The 20,289-nt window shown below is 45.9% G+C and overlaps 1 protein-coding gene across 3 annotated transcripts in view; it reads right to left on the minus strand.

The window, feature by feature from the left end:
- Positions 1-20,289, minus strand: part of LOC137374285 (phosphorylase b kinase regulatory subunit alpha, liver isoform-like) — a 285,712-nt gene that overhangs the window by 81,719 nt on the left and 183,704 nt on the right. For 2 of the 3 annotated variants that reach the window (XM_068040091.1, XM_068040090.1), the window contains exon 29: positions 8,754-8,792. The exons of the other annotated variant lie outside the window; for it this stretch is intronic. In XM_068040091.1, coding sequence (XP_067896192.1) covers positions 8,754-8,792 — 39 coding nt within the window. The remainder of the gene's footprint in view (positions 1-8,753; positions 8,793-20,289) is intronic. 3 annotated transcript variants of the gene reach the window in all.

The following is a 20,289-nucleotide window of genomic DNA, read 5'->3' on the forward strand; positions in this document are numbered from 1 at the left end:
CCACACTGGAGTGTTTATCATTGTTCTGTAGACTGAGGGTTGATACTGTACCACACTGGAGTGTTTATCATTGTTCTGTAGACTGAGGGTTGATACTGTACCACACTGGAGTATTTACCATTGTTCTGTAGACTGAAGGTTGATACTGTACCACACTGGAATGTTTATCGTTGTCATGTAGACTGAGGGTTGATACTGTACCACACTGGAGTGTTTATCATTGTCCTGTAGACTGAGGGTTGATACTGTACCACACTGGAGTGTTTATCATTGTTCTGTAGACTGAGGGTTGATACTGTACCACACTGCAGTGTTTATCATTGTTCTGTAGACTCAGGGTTGATACTGTACCACACTGGAGTGTTTATCATTGTCCTGTCGACTGAGGGTTGATACTGTACCACACTGCAGTGTTTATCATTGTTCTGTAGACTAAGGGTTGATACTGTACCACACTGGAGTGTGTATCATTGTTCTGTAGACTGAGGGTTGATACTGTACCACACTGCAGTGTTTATCATTGTTCTGTAGACTGAGGGTTGATACTGTACCACACTGGAGTGTTTATCATTGTTCTGTAGACTGAGGGTTGATACTGTACCACACTGGAGTGTTTATCATTGTTCTGTAGACTGAGGGTTGATACTGTACCACACTGGAGTGTTTATCACTGTTCTGTACACTGAGGGTTGATACTGTACCACACTGGAATGTTTATCATTGTTCTGTAGACTGAGGGTTGATACTGTACCACACTGGAGTGTTTATCATTGTTCTGTACACTGAGGGTTGATACTGTACCACACTGGAGTGTTTATCACTGTTCTGTAGACTGAGGGTTGATACTGTACCACACTGGAGTGTTTATCACTGTTCTGTACACTGAGGGTTGATACTGTACCACACTGGAGTGTTTATCACTGTTCTGTAGACTGAGGTTTGATACTGTACCACACTGGAGTGTTTATCATTGTTCTCTAGACTGAGGGTTGATACTGTACCACACTGGAATGTTTATCATTGTTCTGTAGACTGAGGGTTGATACTGTACCACACTGGAGTGTTTATCATTGTTCTGTAGACTGAGGGTTGATACTGTACCACACTGGAGTGTTTATCACTGTTCTGTAGACTGAGGGTATATACTGTACCACACTGGAGTGTTTATCACTGTTCTGCAGACTGAGGGTTGATACTGTCCCACACTGCAGTGTTTATCATTGTTCCGTAGACTAAGTGTTGATACTGTACCACACTGGAGTGTGTATCATTGTTCTGTAGACTGAGGGTTGATACTGTACCACACTGGAGTGTGTATCATTGTTCTGTAGACTGAGGGTTGATACTGTACCACACTGGAGTGTTTATCACTGTTTTGTGGACTGAGGGTTGATACTGTACCACACTGGAGTGTTTATCACTGTTCTGTAGACTGAGGGTATATACTGTACCACACTGGAGTGTTTATCATTGTTCCGTAGACTGAGGGTTGATACTATACCACACTGGAGTGTTTATCATTGTTCTGTGGACTGAGGGTTGATACTGTACCACACTGGAGTGTTTATCATTGTTCTGTAGACTGAGGGTTGATACTGTACCACACTGGAGTGTTTATCATTGTCCTGTAGACTGAGGGTTGATACTGTACCACACTGGAGTGTTTATCATTGTTCTGTAGACTGAGGGTTGATACTGTACCACACTGGAGTGTTTATCATTGTTCTGTAGACTGAGGGTTGATACTGTACCACACTGGAGTGTTTATCATTGTCCTGTAGACTGAGGGTTGATACTGTACCACACTGGAGTGTTTATCATTGTCCTGTAGACTGAGGGTTGATACTGTACCACACTGGAGTGTTTATCATTGTTCTGTAGACTGAGGGTTGATACTGTACCACACTGGAGTGTTTATCATTGTTCTGTAGACTGAGGGTTGATACTGTACCACACTGGAGTATTTACCATTGTTCTGTAGACTGAAGGTTGATACTGTACCACACTGGAATGTTTATCGTTGTCATGTAGACTGAGGGTTGATACTGTACCACACTGGAGTGTTTATCATTGTCCTGTAGACTGAGGGTTGATACTGTACCACACTGGAGTGTTTATCATTGTTCTGTAGACTGAGGGTTGATACTGTACCACACTGCAGTGTTTATCATTGTTCTGTAGACTCAGGGTTGATACTGTACCACACTGGAGTGTTTATCATTGTCCTGTCGACTGAGGGTTGATACTGTACCACACTGCAGTGTTTATCATTGTTCTGTAGACTAAGGGTTGATACTGTACCACACTGGAGTGTGTATCATTGTTCTGTAGACTGAGGGTTGATACTGTACCACACTGCAGTGTTTATCATTGTTCTGTAGACTGAGGGTTGATACTGTACCACACTGGAGTGTTTATCATTGTTCTGTAGACTGAGGGTTGATGCTGTACCACACTGGAGTGTTTATCATTGTCCTGTAGACTGAGGGTTGATACTGTACCACACTGGAGTGTTTATCATTGTTCTGTAGACTGAGGGTTGATACTGTACCACACTGGAGTGTTTATCATTGTTCTGTAGACTGAGGGTTGATACTGTACCACACTGGAGTGTTTATCATTGTTCTGTAGACTGAGGGTTGATACTGTAACACACTGGAGTGTTTATCATTGTTCTGTGGACTGAGGGTTGATACTGTACCACACTGCAGTGTTCATCATTGTTCTGTAGACTAAGGGTTGATACTGTACCACACTGGAGTGTTTTTCATTGTCCTGTAGACTGAGGGTTGATACTGTACCACACTGGAGTGTTTATCACTGTTCTGTAGACTGAGGGTTGATACTGTCCCACACTGGAATGTTTATCATTGTTCTGTCGACTGAGGGTTGATACTGTACCACACTGCAGTGTTTATCATTGTTCTGTAGACTAAGGGTTGATACTGTACCACACTGGAGTGTTTATCATTGTTCTGTAGACTGAGGGTTGATACTGTACCACACTGGAGTGTTTATCATTGTTCTGTAGACTGAGGGTTGATACTGTACCACACTGGAGTGTTTATCATTGTTCTGTAGACTGAGGGTTGATACTGTACCACACTGGAGTGTTTATCATTGTTCTGTAGACTGAGGGTTGATACTGTACCACACTGGAGTATTTATCATTGTTCTGTAGACTGAGGGTTGATACTGTACCACACTGGAATGTTCATCATTGTTCTGTAGACTGAGGGTTGATACTGTACCACACTGGTGTGTTTATCATTGTTCTGCCGACTGAGGGTTGATACTGTACCACACTGGAGTGTGTATCATTGTTCTGTAGACTGAGGGTTGATACTGTACCACACTGGAGTGTGTATCACTGTTCTGTAGACTGAGGGTATATACTGTACCACACTGGAGTGTTTATCACTGTTCTGCAGACTGAGGGTTGATACTGTCCCACACTGCAGTGTTTATCATTGTTCCGTAGACTAAGTGTTGATACTGTACCACACTGGAGTGTGTATCATTGTTCTGTAGACTGAGGGTTGATACTGTACCACACTGGAGTGTGTATCATTGTTCTGTAGACTGAGGGTTGATACTGTACCACACTGGAGTGTTTATCACTGTTTTGTGGACTGAGGGTTGATACTGTACCACACTGGAGTGTTTATCACTGTTCTGTAGACTGAGGGTATATACTGTACCACACTGGAGTGTTTATCATTGTTCCGTAGACTGAGGGTTGATACTATACCATTTTGGAGTGTTTATCATTGTTCTGTGGACTGAGGGTTGATACTGTACCGCACTGGAGTGTTTATCATTGTTCTGTAGACTGAGGGTTGATACTGTACCACACTGGAGTGTTTATCATTGTTCTGTAGACTGAGGGTTGATACTGTACCACACTGGAGTGTTTATCATTGTCCTGTAGACTGAGGGTTGATACTGTACCACACTGCAGTGTTTATCATTGTTCTGTAGACTAAGGGTTGATACTGTACCACACTGGAGTGTTTATCATTGTTCTGTAGACTGAGGGTTGATACTGTACCACACTGGAGTGTTTATCATTGTTCTGTAGACTGAGGGTTGATACTGTACCACACTGGAGTGTTTATCACTGTTCTGTACACTGAGGGTTGATACTGTACCACACTGGAATGTTTATCATTGTTCTGTAGACTGAGGGTTGATACTGTACCACACTGGAGTGTTTATCATTGTTCTGTACACTGAGGATTGATACTGTACCACACTGGAGTGTTTATCACTGTTCTGTAGACTGAGGGTTGATACTGTACCACACTGGAGTGTTTATCACTGTTCTGTACACTGAGGGTTGATACTGTACCACACTGGAGTGTTTATCACTGTTCTGTAGACTGAGGGTTGATACTGTACCACACTGGAATGTTTATCATTGTTCTGTAGACTGAGGGTTGATACTGTACCACACTGGAGTGTTTATCATTGTTCTGTAGACTGAGGGTTGATACTGTACCACACTGGAGTGTTTATCATTGTTCTTTCGACTGAGGGTTGATACTGTACCACACTGGAATGTTTCTCATTGTTCTGTAGACTGAGGGTATATACTGTACCACACTGGAGTGTTTATCATTGTTCTGCAGACTGAGGGTTGATACTGTACCACACTGGAGTGTTTATCATTGTTCTGCAGACTGAGGGTTGATGCTGTACCACACTGGAGTGTTTATCATTGTTCTGTAGACTGAGGGTTGATACTGTACCACACTGGAATGTTTATCATTGTTCTGTAGACTGAGGGTTGATACTGTACCACACTGGAATGTTTATCATTGTTCTTTAGACTGAGGGTTGATACTGTACCACACTGGAGTGTTTATCACTGTTCTGTCGACTGAGGGTTGATACTGTACCACTCTGGAGTGTTTATCATTGTTCTGTAGACTGAGGGTTGATACTGTACCACACTGGAGTATTTATCATTGTTCTGTAGACTGAGGGTTGATACTGTACCACACTGGAGTGTTTATCATTGTTCTGTAGACTGAGGGTATATACTGTACCACACTGGAGTGTTTATCATTGTTCTGCAGACTGAGGGTTGATACTGTACCACACTGGAGTGTTTATCATTGTTCTGCAGACTGAGGGTTGATACTGTACCACACTGGAGTGTGTATCATTGTTCTGTAGACTGAGGGTTGATACTGTACCACACTGGAGTGTTTATCATTGTTCTGCAGACTGAGGGTTGATACTGTACCACACTGGAGTGTTTATCATTGTTCTGTAGACTGAGGGTTGATACTGTACCACACTGGAGTGTTTATCACTGTTCTGTAGACTGAGGGTTGATACTGTACCACACTGGAGTATTTATCACTGTCCTATAGACTGAGGGTTGATACTGTACCACACTGGAGTGTGTATCATTGTTCTGTAGACTGAGGGTTGATACTGTACCACACTGGAGTATTTATCACTGTCCTATAGACTGAGGGTTGATACTGTACCACACTGGAGTATTTACCATTGCTCTGGTAGAGTGACTGCTGGATCCTAATAATCTTCCACTGCAATAGAACTGGTTAAAATAAGGAAAAACAAAAATAAGTAACATGGGGCAGAAAAGAAAGCAATGGAGCAACTGCATGCACAGCAGAAATGAGGACTTTAGCTGCAAATAGTAATACAGTGAAAGGCATCTCACCATTTTGTTTGTGACGATCAGAAATCATGTAACTTTTTCAAATAATCAAGAACATTCGCTGAATTTGAAAATGTTTTGCTGCTTGCTCAGCATTTTTACTAAGAACCTGCACATTCCGTTTTCATCAATAACCTGATTTGGCATGATTCTGTTTTATTGCAATAACATTGGGACACTAACAAGGTCAAAGTCTGTAAAAGTCATCTTATGAATTTTAATGTTTTTTAACCTCAGTACGTGTTGTTAGAATTATACCAGCTTTTAATAAGCCAGCTCTGGCTCGATGGTTTACATTCTTCTTCTTCTTCTTTGGCCTCCTTGTCGCAAGAGACAATGGGTAAACGCCTAGAGGTGGTCAGTGGTTTGTGAAGCAGCACCTGGAGTGGCTATGAAGGCCAATTCTCGAGTGACAGACTCGTCCACAGGCGCGACAGATTAAAATTGATTGTCGAGGCTGTTACACAGTTAGCTCTCCCCTTGCGCTTCTGTCTTTTTTCCTGCCAACTGCTAAGTCTCCTCGACTCGCCTGTCTTTAGCCCCACCTTTATGGCTGTGCACCAGCTCTGGCGATCACTGGCGACTGACTCCCACGACTTGTGATCAATGTCACAGGACTTCATATCGCGTTTGCAGACGTCTTTAAAGTGTAGACATGGACGGCCGGTGGGTCTGATACCAGTGACGAGCTCGCTGTAGAATGTGTCCTTGGGGATCCTGCCATCTTCCATGCAGCTCACAAGGCCAAGCCATCTCAAGCGCTGCTGGCTCAGAAGGGCGTATATGCAGCGGGTGTTGGCCACCTCGAGGACTTCTGCGTTGGAGATACGGTCCTGCCACCTGATGCCAAGGATTCTCCGGAAGCGGCCAAGATGGAATGAGTTGAGACGTCGCTCTTGGCTGACATACGTTGTCCAGGCCTCGCTGCTGTACAGCAGGCTTTATACACTCGGATTTTTGTGTTCCGTGTCATTGCGCCATTTTCCCACACCCTCTTGGCCAGTCTGGACATAGCAGCGGACGTCTTTCCCATGCACTTGTTGATTTCTGCATCGAGAGACAGGTTACTGGTGATAGTTGAGGCTAGGTAGGTGAACTCTTGAACCACTTCCAGAGCGTGGTCGCCAATATTGATGGATGGAGCATTTCTGACATCCTGTCCCATGATGTTCGTTTTCTTGAGGCTGATGGTTAGGCCAAATTAAATACAGGCAGCCGCAATCCTGTTGATGGGTCTCTGCAGACACTCTTCTGTGTGGGATGTTGATGCAGCATCGTCAGCAAAGAGGAGTTCCCTGATGAGGACTTTCCGTACTTTGGTCTTTGCTCTTAGACAGTTTTTAGTTCAGAGATACAGCACTGAAACAGGCCCTTCGGCCCACCGGGTCTGTGCCGACCATCAACCACCCATTTATACTAATCCTACACTAATTCCATATTCCTACCACATCCCCACCTGTCCCTACCTATACTAGGGGCAATTTATAATGGCCAATTAACCTATCAACCTGCAAGTCTTTGGCATGTGGGAGGAAACCGAAGCACCCGGAGGAAACCCACGCAGACACAGGGAGAACTTGCAAACTCCACACAGGCAGTACCCAGAATTGAACCCGGGTCGCTGGAGCTGTGAGGCTGCGGTGCTAACCACTGCGTCACTGTGCCGCCCCAGGTAAGATTGAACAACCTGCCATCTGATCTTGTGTGGAGGAAAATTCCTTCTTCTGAAGACTTGAACACACGTGACAGCAGCAGGGAAAAGAAGATCCCAAACAGTGTAGGTGCGAGAACATAGCTCTGTTTCACTCAGGATAGGAAAGGGGTCTGATGAGGCAGCACTATGCTGAATTGTGCCTTTCATATTGTCATGGAATGAGGTGATGATACCTAGTAGCTTTGGTGGACATCTAATCTTTGCTAGTAGTCTGAAGAGACCACGTCTGCTGACAAGGTCAAAGGCTTTGGTGAGATCTATGAAAGCAACGGAGAGGGGCATCTGTTGTTCGCGGCATTTCTCCTGTCGCTGGCGAAGGGAGAACAGCATGTCAATGGTGGATCTCTCTGCTCGAAAGCCACACTGTGCCTCAGGGTAGACACGCTCAGCCAGCTTCTGGAGACTGTTTAAAATTTACGTTACATTTAACGGTTTACATTACTGAATATTTAATTCATGTCATTTCGAAAAAAAATCTTTTTGTAGATCTCAACGGGCTTATCATCCTTTCACTGCATCATCTAATTTGCATAGATTTGAAAATAACTGAAAAGCATCAGTAGTGAAGATAAAGTCTGAAAGCAAACACACTGCAGATCAAATGAAGATTACCCATTCTAATCTGGCCCAAATTTGTCAAATTGCCTGAAGTAAAAATGCAAATAAAGATAGTTTGTAATGAAGGATCTTCAGGAAAACCTGCTCTTTTCCTTTTGCTGCGCTCATTTCAGATTACTAATTTGCTGTCTGAGAGCAGGCATTCAAGTCTAACAAGATTTCAGAGTGATATCATTTACAGGAAATGTGGAAATACAACTCTGTTGGTTAGATTGTCAGAATGCACATATCCATGTTTTAAGAAAGACACTTTTGTGGTAAATTACCAAGTGCTTTTTATGAGGAATTGTGGAACACTTTAAGGAAGACAAGAAAGCTCCTGCACTGTGAAATGTAGAGGGTGTAAAGAGTCATCAGAGAGCAAAGGACAACAATGGAGGGGGGTCACTGGAATGTGTAGCTGTAAGAATTTGAGATGTTTCAAATCCAATCAGAGCTCTACTGCAGTCCCAAGACACAATGTACTGGTGCCTGAAACAATGTACACAATATAAAGTCCACTGCTGAATGCTAGACACCAAAGCCTTGTTCCATCTTTCTTAAATTATAAATTTGGACAAAGTATTAAAAAATACATGGTCTAGTTGTCTAGACAAATTGGTAAGTCACCCTGTGTTTCTGCTAGGCAGGCTAAACCTTCACTGTGTCTTGTGTTAACTGGAGGGTCCTTACACATTATTAATTAACATGCAAAAGGAGAAAACACAAAGGGTATAAAGAAATCACCTGATCAACAAAAATGCTAAGCATTTGACTGCTATCCATCTAGAAAAGAGAAAATTTATTATAAACAGACATTGCCAGTTGCCTATATTTTAGAAATGCACACTAAATTTAAAATATATTACCTGCAGCCACGTCATTTTACATGTAAAATGCAGCACTCTCAGGGCTGAAGTTGCACTCCCGGGGCTGAGGCCGCACTCCCGGGGCTGAGGCCGCACTCCCGGGGCTGAGGCCGCACTCCCGGGGCTGAGGCCGCACTCCTGTGCCAATGCTGTTTTGAGCAGGAGAGCAGGACATCCACAGGAAGTGGAGTTCCAGTTTAAATATGCAGACGAGGACCCGATTTGTAATTTTAATCTGAGACCTGAGCGAGGGGGTCAGTGTCAGCTTCCATTTGAGGCAAACCTGCCTGTCAGGAGGGGGACTCTGGACAAGCCCAGAAGGCAAGTTGAAAACTTTTATTTCAGGTTTCCTAGTGGGCCAGGAGTGCTTCAGTTCTCCCCTCAGCCTCTCTCAATCCTGCTTACAGCTTCCCCCACACCACCAACTACTCCTGACTGTTGCCAACCATCCCCGGCTATGGCCTCCTGCTGCCAAATGCCCATTCCTGCCCCTGGCCAGTTTAGAATTCTCATCCTTGTCTTAAATCCCTCCATGACCACGCCCTCCCGATCTCTGTCATCTCCTCCAGCCCCACAACCTTTCCTCCCTGTCTAAGCTCATTTGCTACTGAAACCCTTATCCATGCCTTTGGTACCTCTAATTTGACTATTGCAATGCAGTCCTGGCTGGTCTGCCACATTCTATCCTCTATAACCTTGAGGTCAACCAGAACTCTGCTGCCTGAGTCTTAATTCGCACCAAGCCCTTTTCACCCATCACACCTGTGCTCGCTGACCTACACTGGCAAGGCAAGCAATGCCTTGATTTTAAAATTCTCATTCTTGTTTAGTAATCCCTCCATGGCCTCTCCCCTCCCTATTTCTGTAATCTCCTCCAGCCCCACAACCCTCCGAGATATCTGTGCTCATCTAATTCTGGCCTCTCGTGCATGTGATTTTAATTGTTGCACTATCAGCAAAATTCTTGTAGCTGAGAAGTTCATACGCAGATTTCTTTCAGAAATCTTTCAATCAGGTTGCTAAGGTTTTTTTTAAAAAGGAAAATCAGGCTTGAGAGAAGCTAACATTTCATCCTGGGTTTAGACATGCAGTTCAAAGAACGATTACAATGAATAACCAGCAATCAACAACAATTAGACTTATAGTTCTTAAAGGGACATAAATCTATTAGCTACAAAACATCTGACTTACCCTGAACATCATCAGGGAGAATCACAGGTAGAAACAAAAACTATTGTTAAAAAAAGCACAACTTTTTATGTCTGTTAAAAAGGCCACGGCAATGACATGAAGAAACGGCCCATGGAACTAAAATAAAATTAAATTAGCGAGGCACTTGCTGTGTTGTTATGTGAAAACCCTACAAGTTCAGAGCAGCACCAAAACGACAGAACAGAAAACCCATGGCTGAACTGCTCATGAAAAGCCAATGTTGCCATGATATATTTACACTTCAGAATTTAAAGACAATTTAGCACCATTACAGATAATGCAAAACCAGGCCCACAGCTGGGATTGTGAAGTAGACACAGATAACTGTGAGAACTGCCATTGAACTTGTGTTGTCGGATCTGAAATGAAATGTTGGTGAATAATATTTTTTCTGCACCTTAGAGAATGTTATGACAATGTTTTTTTTTTTTAAAAGTAGTTCAAGGGATAGATCAATAAAATTAGAACAATTTCTGCTATTTTGTGGATAATTCTTTAAATTATAAGGATGTTTATTTTTTATTTATTTTTGTTTCGTGAAAGTGTCATGTTCAATAATGGCCTTTAGCGACAGAAGGCTGGATTTTGACAAGATCGTCGGGACCATTCTCGGGCTCTGACCCTGCTTGAGGTTGCAGTCCGATGTGCGTTAGCATTTTGTGGGAGGTGGCCAATTAATGGGCTGCTCCAGGATATCTGTCCAATTACAGACAGTGGGCGTGATGAGGAGGTGGGAGCTGGAAGAGGCAAGCCCTATTTAAAGAGTATCCATCAGCCTTCAATGTGGACGCAGTCAGAGAGTGTCAGTCCTGAGAGATATGGGGGGCAGGCAGCAAAGTGGAGCTCAGGCCACATTCCGATCAATCATGATCTTAGTGAATGGCGGAGCAGGCTCGAGGGACCGAATTAACAGGCAGTCTGTGGTGCCAGGGCAGCCCCGCGGTTCAGTGATGCCTTCCTGGAGGTCATGCTAGAGGCAGTGAGAGGCAGGACTAACATTTTATTTCCAAAGAGTGGCAGCAGGAGGCCTACCAAGGAGGCATGGCTGGAGGCCAAGAGAGAGGTCAGCAGCCGCAGTGTGGGTCATAGGATGTGGGTCCAGTGCAGGAAATGCTTCAATGACCTGCTGAGGTCCAGCAAGGTGAGTAAGATGCAGAGCCAAGCTATCAGTCATAAGCGTCTTAAAGGGATGGCACACCACTGAGCTGGAGGATCTCAAGGCAGGCAGTGTTTAGGAACACTGAGGAGTTGAATGCCCAATGCCAACTCTCGCCCAAGGGAAGGCAGCAAGGCAATGTAGTTTGGGAGGATATTCATGTAAAACCCAGGACCAGTGCAATGCCAGGAACATCATACCTGATTATGAATCATGATGGTCAGATGGGAATGTTAAGTGTAGCTCAACTCTTCATCCCCACATTTTTTTTATTCATTCATGGGATGTGGGCATCGCTGGCCAGGCCAGCATTTATTGCCCATCCGTAATTGTCCTTGAGAAGGTGGTGGTGAGCTGCCTTCTTGAACCACTGCAGTCCTTGTGGGGTAGGTACACCCACAGTGCTGTTAGGAAGGGAGTTCCAGGATTTTGACCCAGCGACAGTGAAGGAACGGCGATATAGTTCCAAGTCAGGATGGTGTGTGACGTGGAGGGGAACTTGCAGGTGGTGATGTTCCCATGCATTTGCTGCCCTTGTCGTTTTATTTGGTAGAGGTTGCGGGTTTGGAAGGTGCTGTCGAAGGAGCCTTGCTGCATTGCATCTTGTAGATGGTACACACTGCTGCCACTGTGCGTCGGTGGTGGAGGGAGTGAATGTTTGTAGATGGGGTGCCAATCAAGCAGGCTGCTATATCCTGGATGGTGTCGACCTTCTTGAGTGTTGTTGGAGCTGCACCCATCCAGGCAAGTGGAGAGTATTCCATCACACTTCTGACTTGTGCCTTGTAGATGGTGGACAGGCTTTGGGGAGTCAGGAGGTGAGTTACTCGCCTCAGGATTCCTAGCCTCTGACCTGCTGTTGTAGCCACGGTATTTATATGGCTACTCCAGTTCAGTTTCTGATCAATGGTAGCCCCTAGGATGGTGATAGTGGGGGATTCAGCAATGGTAATGCCATTGAATGTCAAGGGGAGATGGTTAGATTCTCTCTTATTGGAGATGGTCATTGCCTGGCACTTGTGTGGCGCGGATGTTACTTCCACTATTCAGCCCAAGCCTGGATATTGTCCAGGTCTTTCTGCATTTCTACACGAACTGCTTCAGTATCTGAGGAGTCTCGAATGGTGCTGAACATTGTGCAATCATCAGCGAACATCCCCACTTCTGACCTTATGATTGAAGGAAGGTCATTGATGAAGCAGCTGAAGATTGTTGGGCCTAGGACACTACCCTGAGGAACTCCTGCAGTGATGTCCTGGAGCTCAGATGATTGACCTCCAACAACCACAACCATCTTCCTTTGCGCTAGGTATGAATCCAGCCAGTGGAGGGTTTTCCCCCTGATTCCCATTGACCTCAGTTTTGCTAGGGCTCCTTGATGCCATACTCGGTCAAATGCTGCCTTGATGTCAAGGGCAGTCACTCTCACCTCACCTCTGGAGTTCAGCTCTTTTGTCCATGTTTGAACCAAGGCTGTAATGAGATCAGAAGCTGAGTGGCCCTGGCGGAACCCAAACTGAGCGTCACTGAGCAGGTTATTGCTGAGCAAGTGCCGCTTGATGGCACTGTTGATGACGCCTTCCATCACTTTACTGATGATTGAGAGAAGGCTGATGGGGTTGTAAATAGCCAGGTTGAACTTGTCCTGCTTTTTGTGTACAGGACATACTTGGGCAATTTTCCACATTGCCGGGTAGATGCCAGTGTTGTATCTGTACTGGAACAGCTTGGCTCGGGGGTGGCAAGTTCTGGAGCACAGGTCTTCAGTACTATTGCCGGAATATTGTCAGGGCCCATAGCTTTTGCAGTATCCAGTGCCTTCAGTCGTTTCTTGATATCACGCGGAGTGAATCGAATTGGCTGAAGTCTGGCATCTGTGATGCTGGGGACTTCAGGAGGAGGCCGAGATGGATGATCAATTCGGCACTTTTGGCTGAAGATTGTTGCAAATGCTTCAGCCTTATCTTTTGCACTGATGTGCTGGGTTCCTCCATCATTGAGGATGGGGATATTTGTGGAGCCACCTCCTCCAGTTAGTTGTTTAATTGTCCACCACCATTCACGGCTGAATGTGGCAGGACTGCAGAGCTTCGATCTGATCCGTTGGTTATGGGATCGCTTGGCTCTGTCTATCACGTGCTGCTTATGAAGTTTGGCACGCAGATAGTCCGGTGTTGTAGCTTCACCAGGTTGACACCTCATTTTGAGGCATGCCTGGTGCTGCTCCTGGCATGCCCTCCTGCACTCTTCATTGAACCAGGGTTAGTCTCCTGGCTTGATGATAATGGTAGAGAGGGGGATATGCCGGGCCATGAGGTTACAGATTGTGGTTGAGTACAATTCTGCTGCTGCTGATGGCCCACAGCAGCTCATGGATGTCCAGTTTTGCATTGCTAGATCTGTTCAAAATCTATCTCATTTAGCACGGTGATAGTGCCACACAACACGATGGAGGGTACCTTCAATGTGAAGGCAGGACTTCGTCTCCACAAGGACTGTGAGGTGGTCACTCCTACCAATACTGTCATGGACAGATGCATCTGCGGCAGACAGACTGGTGAGTATGAGGTCAAGTATGTTTTCCCCTCTTGTTGGTTCCCTCACCACCTGCCGCAGACCCAGTCTAGCAGATATTTCCATTAGGACTCGGCCAGCTCGGTCAGTAGTGGTGCTACCGAGCCACTCTTGGTGATGGACATTGAAGTCCCCCACCCAGAGTACATTTTGTGCCCTTGCCACCCTCAGTGCTTCCTCCAAGTGCTGTTCAACATGGAGGAGCACTGACAGGAGGTTTCCTTGTCCATGTTTGAACTGATGCCATGAAACGTCATGGGGTCCGGAGTCAATGTTGAGGACTCCCAGGGCAAATCCCTCCCTACTGTATACCACTGTGTCACCACCTCTGCTGGGCCTGTCCTGTTGGTGGGACAGGACATACCCAGGGATGGTGATGGCAGTGTCTGGGACATTGTCTGTCAGGTATGATTCTGTGAGTATGACTATGTCAGGCTGTTGCGTGACTAGTCTGTGGGACAGCCTGTGTGGAGTTTGCAAGTTCTCCCTGTGTCTGCGTGGGTTTTCGCCGGGTGCTCTGGTTTCCTCCCACAGCCAAAGACTTGCAGGTTGATAGGTAAATTGGCCATTATAAATTACCCCTAGTATAGGTCAGTGGTAGGGGAATTGAGGGAAGGTGGGGGTGTGGTCGGAATATGGGATTAATGTAGGATTAGTATAAATGGGTGGTTGATGGTCGGCACAGACTCGGTGGGCTGAAGGGCCTGTTTCAGTGCTGTATCTCTAAATAAAATAAATAAATGTTAGTAAGGAGGACTTTGCAGGTTTGACAGGGCTAGGTTTGCCATTGTCGTTTCTGGTGCCTACGTCGATGCTGGGTGGTCCGTCCGGTTTCATTCCTTTTTATTGACTTCGTAGTGGTTAGATACAAATGAGTGTCTTGCTAGGCCATTTCAGAGGGCATGTAAGAGTTAACCACATTGCTGTGGGTCTGGAGTCACATGTAGGCCAGACCAGGTAAGGACAGCAGATTTCCTTCCCTAAAGGACATTAGTAAACTAAATGGGTTTTTACAACAATCGACAATGGTTTCATGGCCATCATTAGACTAGCTTTTAATTCCAGATTTATTAATTGAATTCAAATTCCACCTTCTGCTGTGGTGGGATTTGAACTCATGTCCCCAGAGCAATACCCTGGGTCTCTGGGTTACTAGTCCAGTGACAATACCACTACACCACCGTCTCCCCCATTACAGGAGAAAAGATCACACAATGCCCGGCAGAGGAGTCGTTCAATATTGACGGCCATGGAGGAGGAGGCCCTTGACATTGGCAGGATGGCCACAGTGTAGGCAATCGGCAACGGTGAGATTGGTGTGAGTCAGAGAGAGGGTGAAGGTTTATTGACTGCTCCATAAACGCACCTTTGAGCAGCTTCCAAGTTTGTAAAGTCGTACCCAGTCGCTGCCACTTGATGTGTTGAGAGGTGTCTGAAGAAGCATCTGCTGAGGAGAGTGAGTGACTGATGTTTCCTCTCTTGCACAGGGCCAATGCTGGAGGATCAGCAGCCACCGAGTAGAGAGGCCATGGCTACCTCAGAGAATGACTTGCACTCTGAGGAACCACCCTCATAGGTGCCCCCTCCACCAGTGCAGATACACACGCCTCGGTGGGGGTCTCAGGAGACATCAGAATGGGTGGCACAAGGTGAGCACCAAGTTACATGTGAACAGGGGCAGGAGATGGAGGCAGAGGCAGCTGTGGACATTCCCCATTGGAGGACAGAGGACAGCTCCAGCCATACTAATCCAGCCGGAGATGCGGAGCCTCGGGGGCCATATACAAAGCGGATGCTTGTGGAACAGCAATGACAGTTGCGTGGACATCTATCAGAGTTTCCTGAGGCAGTGCAGTCACTTGTTCAGAAACTGGAGGAGTCCATTCATGACATGAGCACCACAGTGTCCCAGGCATATGAGCATATGAACTCCTCCACTGACAGAGTGACCACCCTCAGAGAGAGTCATAAGCAGCAGTCGACCAAATGGATGCAGGAGCAGCAAACTGGCATTAACAGATTGGACGATGGATTCTGTAGCATTGACCGGTCCCTTGCAGTGATGGTGAATGGATGTATGCACACGCACGGAGTTGTTCTCACACACTGGGTAGGTGTGGATGTGCAGCTGGGCTATGAAGGGCTGAGGCAGGAAGGGATGATGTAGATGGTGCCACTACTCAAGGGACCTTCTTCTGGAGCCGCCCTTCCAGCCCTCTGACTGAGATACACAATAAGCCTTACACCCTCATGACCAAGGCTGGCCCTGCACAAATGCAGCTGGTGCAGCCTGTCATGGTGCCATCATGTACATTGCGATCCTCAGGGACAGACGCCACGGGCATCCCAGCTGCTGGGACATCCTCCCGAGCACTCTGCCTCCACATCTGCTCCAGCCACAGGGGGAGAACCACATATGATCTGTCACAAGAGGGCGGACAAGCAGCAGTAGCATCACATTGGGTTTCACCTGGGTGCAGATTATCAAGCTTTTGTTCAATACACACACTTTAATGAAAAGGGCTGTGGTCAAAATCCAACATGTGTCGGTCTTTATTTCTGGGAAAGTGTGACCTCATCATTACGTCTGGCCTGTGTGTGAGTAAGAGTCATAGGGTTATACAGCACAGAAACAGGCCCTTTGGCCCAGCGTGTCTGTGCCAGCCATTAAGCACATAACTATTTTAATCCTATTTTTTAAGCCTGTAGTCTTGTATGTTATGGCGTTTTAAGTGCTCATCTAAATACTTGGTATATGTTGTGAGGGTTCCTGCCTCTACCATCTCTTCAGGCAGTGCGTTCCAGATTACAACCATCCTCCGGGTGAAAATGTTTTTCCTCAAATCCCTGCTAAACCTCCTGCCCCTTACCTTAAATCTATGCCTCCTGGTTATTGACCCCTCTGCTAAGGGAAAAAGTTTCTTCCTATCTAACCTATCAATGCCCCTCATAATTTTGTATACCTCAATCATGTCCCCCCTCAGCCTTCTCCGTTCTAAGGAAAACAACCCTGACCTTTTCAGTCTCTTTTCATAGCTGAAATGCTCCAGCCCAGGCAACATCCTGGTGAATCTCCTCTGCACCCTCTCCAGTGCAGTCACATCCTTCCTATAGTGTGGTGTCCAGAACTGTACACAGTACTCCAGCTGTGGCCTAACTAGCTTTTTATACAGCTCCATCATAACCTTCCTGCTCTTATATTCTATGACTCGGCTAATAAAAACAAGTATCCCATATGCCTTCCTAACCACTTTATTTACCTGCGCTGCTGCCTTCAGTGATCTATGGACAAGTACACCAAGGCCCCTCTGACCCTCTGTACTTCCTAGGGTCCTACCATCCATTGTATATTCCCTTGCCTTGTTAGTCCTCCCAAAATGCATCACCTCACACTTCTCAGGATTAAATTCCATTTGCCACTGCTCTGCCCATTTTGCCAGCCCATCTATATTGTCCTGTATTCTAAGGCATTCCTCCTCACTATTTACGACACCATCAATTTTCGTGTCATCTGCAAACTTGCTGATTATACCTCCTATATTCACGTCTAAATCATTAATGTACACTACAAACAGCAAGGGTCCCAGCACCGATCCCTGTGGTACACCACTGGTCACAGGCTTCCACTCACAAAAACAACCCTCGACCATTACCCTCTGCCTCCTGCCAAAGAGCCAATTTTGGATCCAGTTTGCCTAATTGCCCTGGATCCCATGGGCTCTTACCTTCTTAACCAATCTCCCATGCGGGACCTTATCAAAAGCCTTACTGAAGTCCATGTGGACAACACCAACTGCTTTACCCTCATCTACACACCTAGTCACCTCCTCGAAAAATTCAATCAAGTTAGTTAGACATGATCTCCCACTGACAAAGCCATGCTGACTATCCCTGATTAATTCCTGCCTCTCCAAGTGGAGATTAATCCTGTTGCTCAGAGATTTTTCAAATAGTTTCTCAACCACTGATGTTAGACTCACCAGCCTGTAATTACCTGGTTTATCTCTGCTACCCTTCTTAAGTAATGGTACCACATTCGCTGTCCTCCAATCCTCTGCCACCTCTCCTGTGGCCAGAGAGGATTTGAAAATGTGTTCAGAGCCCCTGCTATCTCCTCCCTTGTCTCACATAACAGCCTGGGATACATCTCATCTGGGCCTGGGGATTTATCCACTTTCAAGCCCACTAAAACAGCTAACACTTCCTCCCTTTCAATGCTAATATGTTCAAGTATATCACAATCCCCCTCCCTCATCTCCCCACCTACATCGTCCTTCTCCACAGTGAACACAGATGAAAAGTAATCAATTAAAACCTCACCTATGTCCTCCGGCTCCACACACAGATTGCCACTTTGGTCCCTAATGAGCCCTACTCTTTCCCTGGTTATCCTCTTGCCCTTAATATACTTATAAAGTGCCTTGGGATTTTCCTTTATCTTGCCTGCCAATGTTTTTTCATGTCCCCTCTTCACTCTCCTAATTACTTTTTTAGGTATCCCCCTACACTTTCTGTACTCCTCTAGTGCCTCCGCTGTTTTCAGCGCTCCGAATCTGCCATAAGCCTCCTTTTTTTTCTCCTGATCCAATCCTCTATATCCCCTTGACATCCAGGGTTCCCTGGACTTGTTGGTCCTACCCTTCACCTTAACGGGTACATGTTGGCTCTGAACTCTCACTATTTCCTCTTTGAATGCCTCCCACTGGTCTGATGTAGACTTTCCTACAAGTAGCTGCTCCCTGGCACTTTGGCCAGATCCTGTTTTATCATATTGAAATCACCTTCCCCCAATTTTCCCCTTCATTTCTGGTCCATCTTTGTCCTTTTCCATAACTACCTTAAATCGTACAGAGTTATGGTCACTATCCCCGAAATGTTCCCCCACTAACACTCCTACACTTGTCCTGCTTCATTCCCTAGGATTAGGTCTAATACTGCCCCTTCTCTTGTAGGACTTTCTACGTACTGGCTCAAAAAGCTCTCCTGGATGTATTTTAAGAATTCCGCCCCCTTTGATCCTTTTGCACTAAGACTATCTCAGCTGATATTGGGGAAGCTGAAATCCCCTACTATTATTACCCTATTATTTTTACACCTCTGAGATCTGCCTACATATCTGCTCCTCTATCTCTCCCTGACTGATTGGAGGCCTGTAGTACACTCCCAGCCAAGTGATTGCCCCCTTTTTGTTTTTAAATTTTACCCATATGGCCTCATTTGAGGAACCTTCTAAGATATCATCCCTCCTTACTGCAGTAATTGACTCCTTGATCAACAGTGCAATGCCACCTCCTCTTTTACCGCCTCCCCTGCCATGCCTGAAGATTCTGGAATATTGAGCTGCCAGTCCTGCCCCTCCCTCAACCATGTCTCTGTGATAGCAATAATATCATATTTCCATGTGCTAATCAATGCCCTCAATTCATCTGCCTTACTAATAAGACTCCTTGCATTAAAATCAATGTAATCCAGCCTTGCATCATTTGCTTGGGCCTTAACAGGTCTATATTTGCTCTGCCTTCCAGACTGACTCAGTTTCTCTTCTATATTTGACTGTGAATCACCCCCTACTGTACCTCCACTCTGTATCCCATTTAAGAGTATCATGAGGCAATGTTAACTCACAGGAAACTTGCTGCATCAGGAGGGCTAAATCACATGAGAAGTGGATGTCACGTTGGACTGTGGAGAGGGGCCACTGTATATAAACTGGATGTCTGGATTAGATGCTTCCGTTGGAGGATCTGCTGTGCTCAGAAGTGATCCTGGGTCTGGGCGTTCCAGGCTTCCCTGTCATCCGGGTCAATGTGTTCACACAGGAGTCCGAGCTGTGGCTGGCTTTGCTGCTTCTCCGGAATGTCCTCATCAAATCCTCATCCTCCAGTGAGGCAGCCCCTCTTCCTCATGAACCTCCTCCAGGTCCACTCCTCTCTGAATGATCATGTTGTGCAAAGTGCAACAAACCACAATGATGGGGGAAACCCTCAAATACGGCATTGGAGGGCACTCTCCGAGTGGTAGAGGCACCAGAATGTCATCTTCAGGAGGCTGATAGCCTGCTCAATGAACAAATGGTGGCTCTTGTACTGAGATGGCAGTGGCTGTATCACTCCTGTGCCTCAGCTGTGGTATTTTACCACAGGGGTCAGCAGCCCATCTCTTACCAGATAACCCTTGTCCTCCAGGAACCATCCATGGGGGCTGCAAGGTGGAATGAACAGCTGCATTACTTGCGATTGCCTCAGACTGAAATATTCATGACAGCTGCCAGGAAACCTTGCAAAAACCTAAAGGAAGCACTGATGATGGTCGCACACCAGCTGCAGGTTTTAATGAGCTAAATCCCTTCCTGTTGATGAATGCTCTGCGCTGAGACATCGGGACTTTGATGGTCATGTGTACAGTTGATCACACCGTGCATCTGAGGGAATCCTGCCATTGAGACAAAGCCCTGCGCTCTCTGTGTCTCACT

This window comes from Heterodontus francisci, chromosome 10 (genome assembly GCF_036365525.1).
Source record: "Heterodontus francisci isolate sHetFra1 chromosome 10, sHetFra1.hap1, whole genome shotgun sequence".
Lineage (NCBI taxonomy): Eukaryota > Metazoa > Chordata > Chondrichthyes > Heterodontiformes > Heterodontidae > Heterodontus > Heterodontus francisci.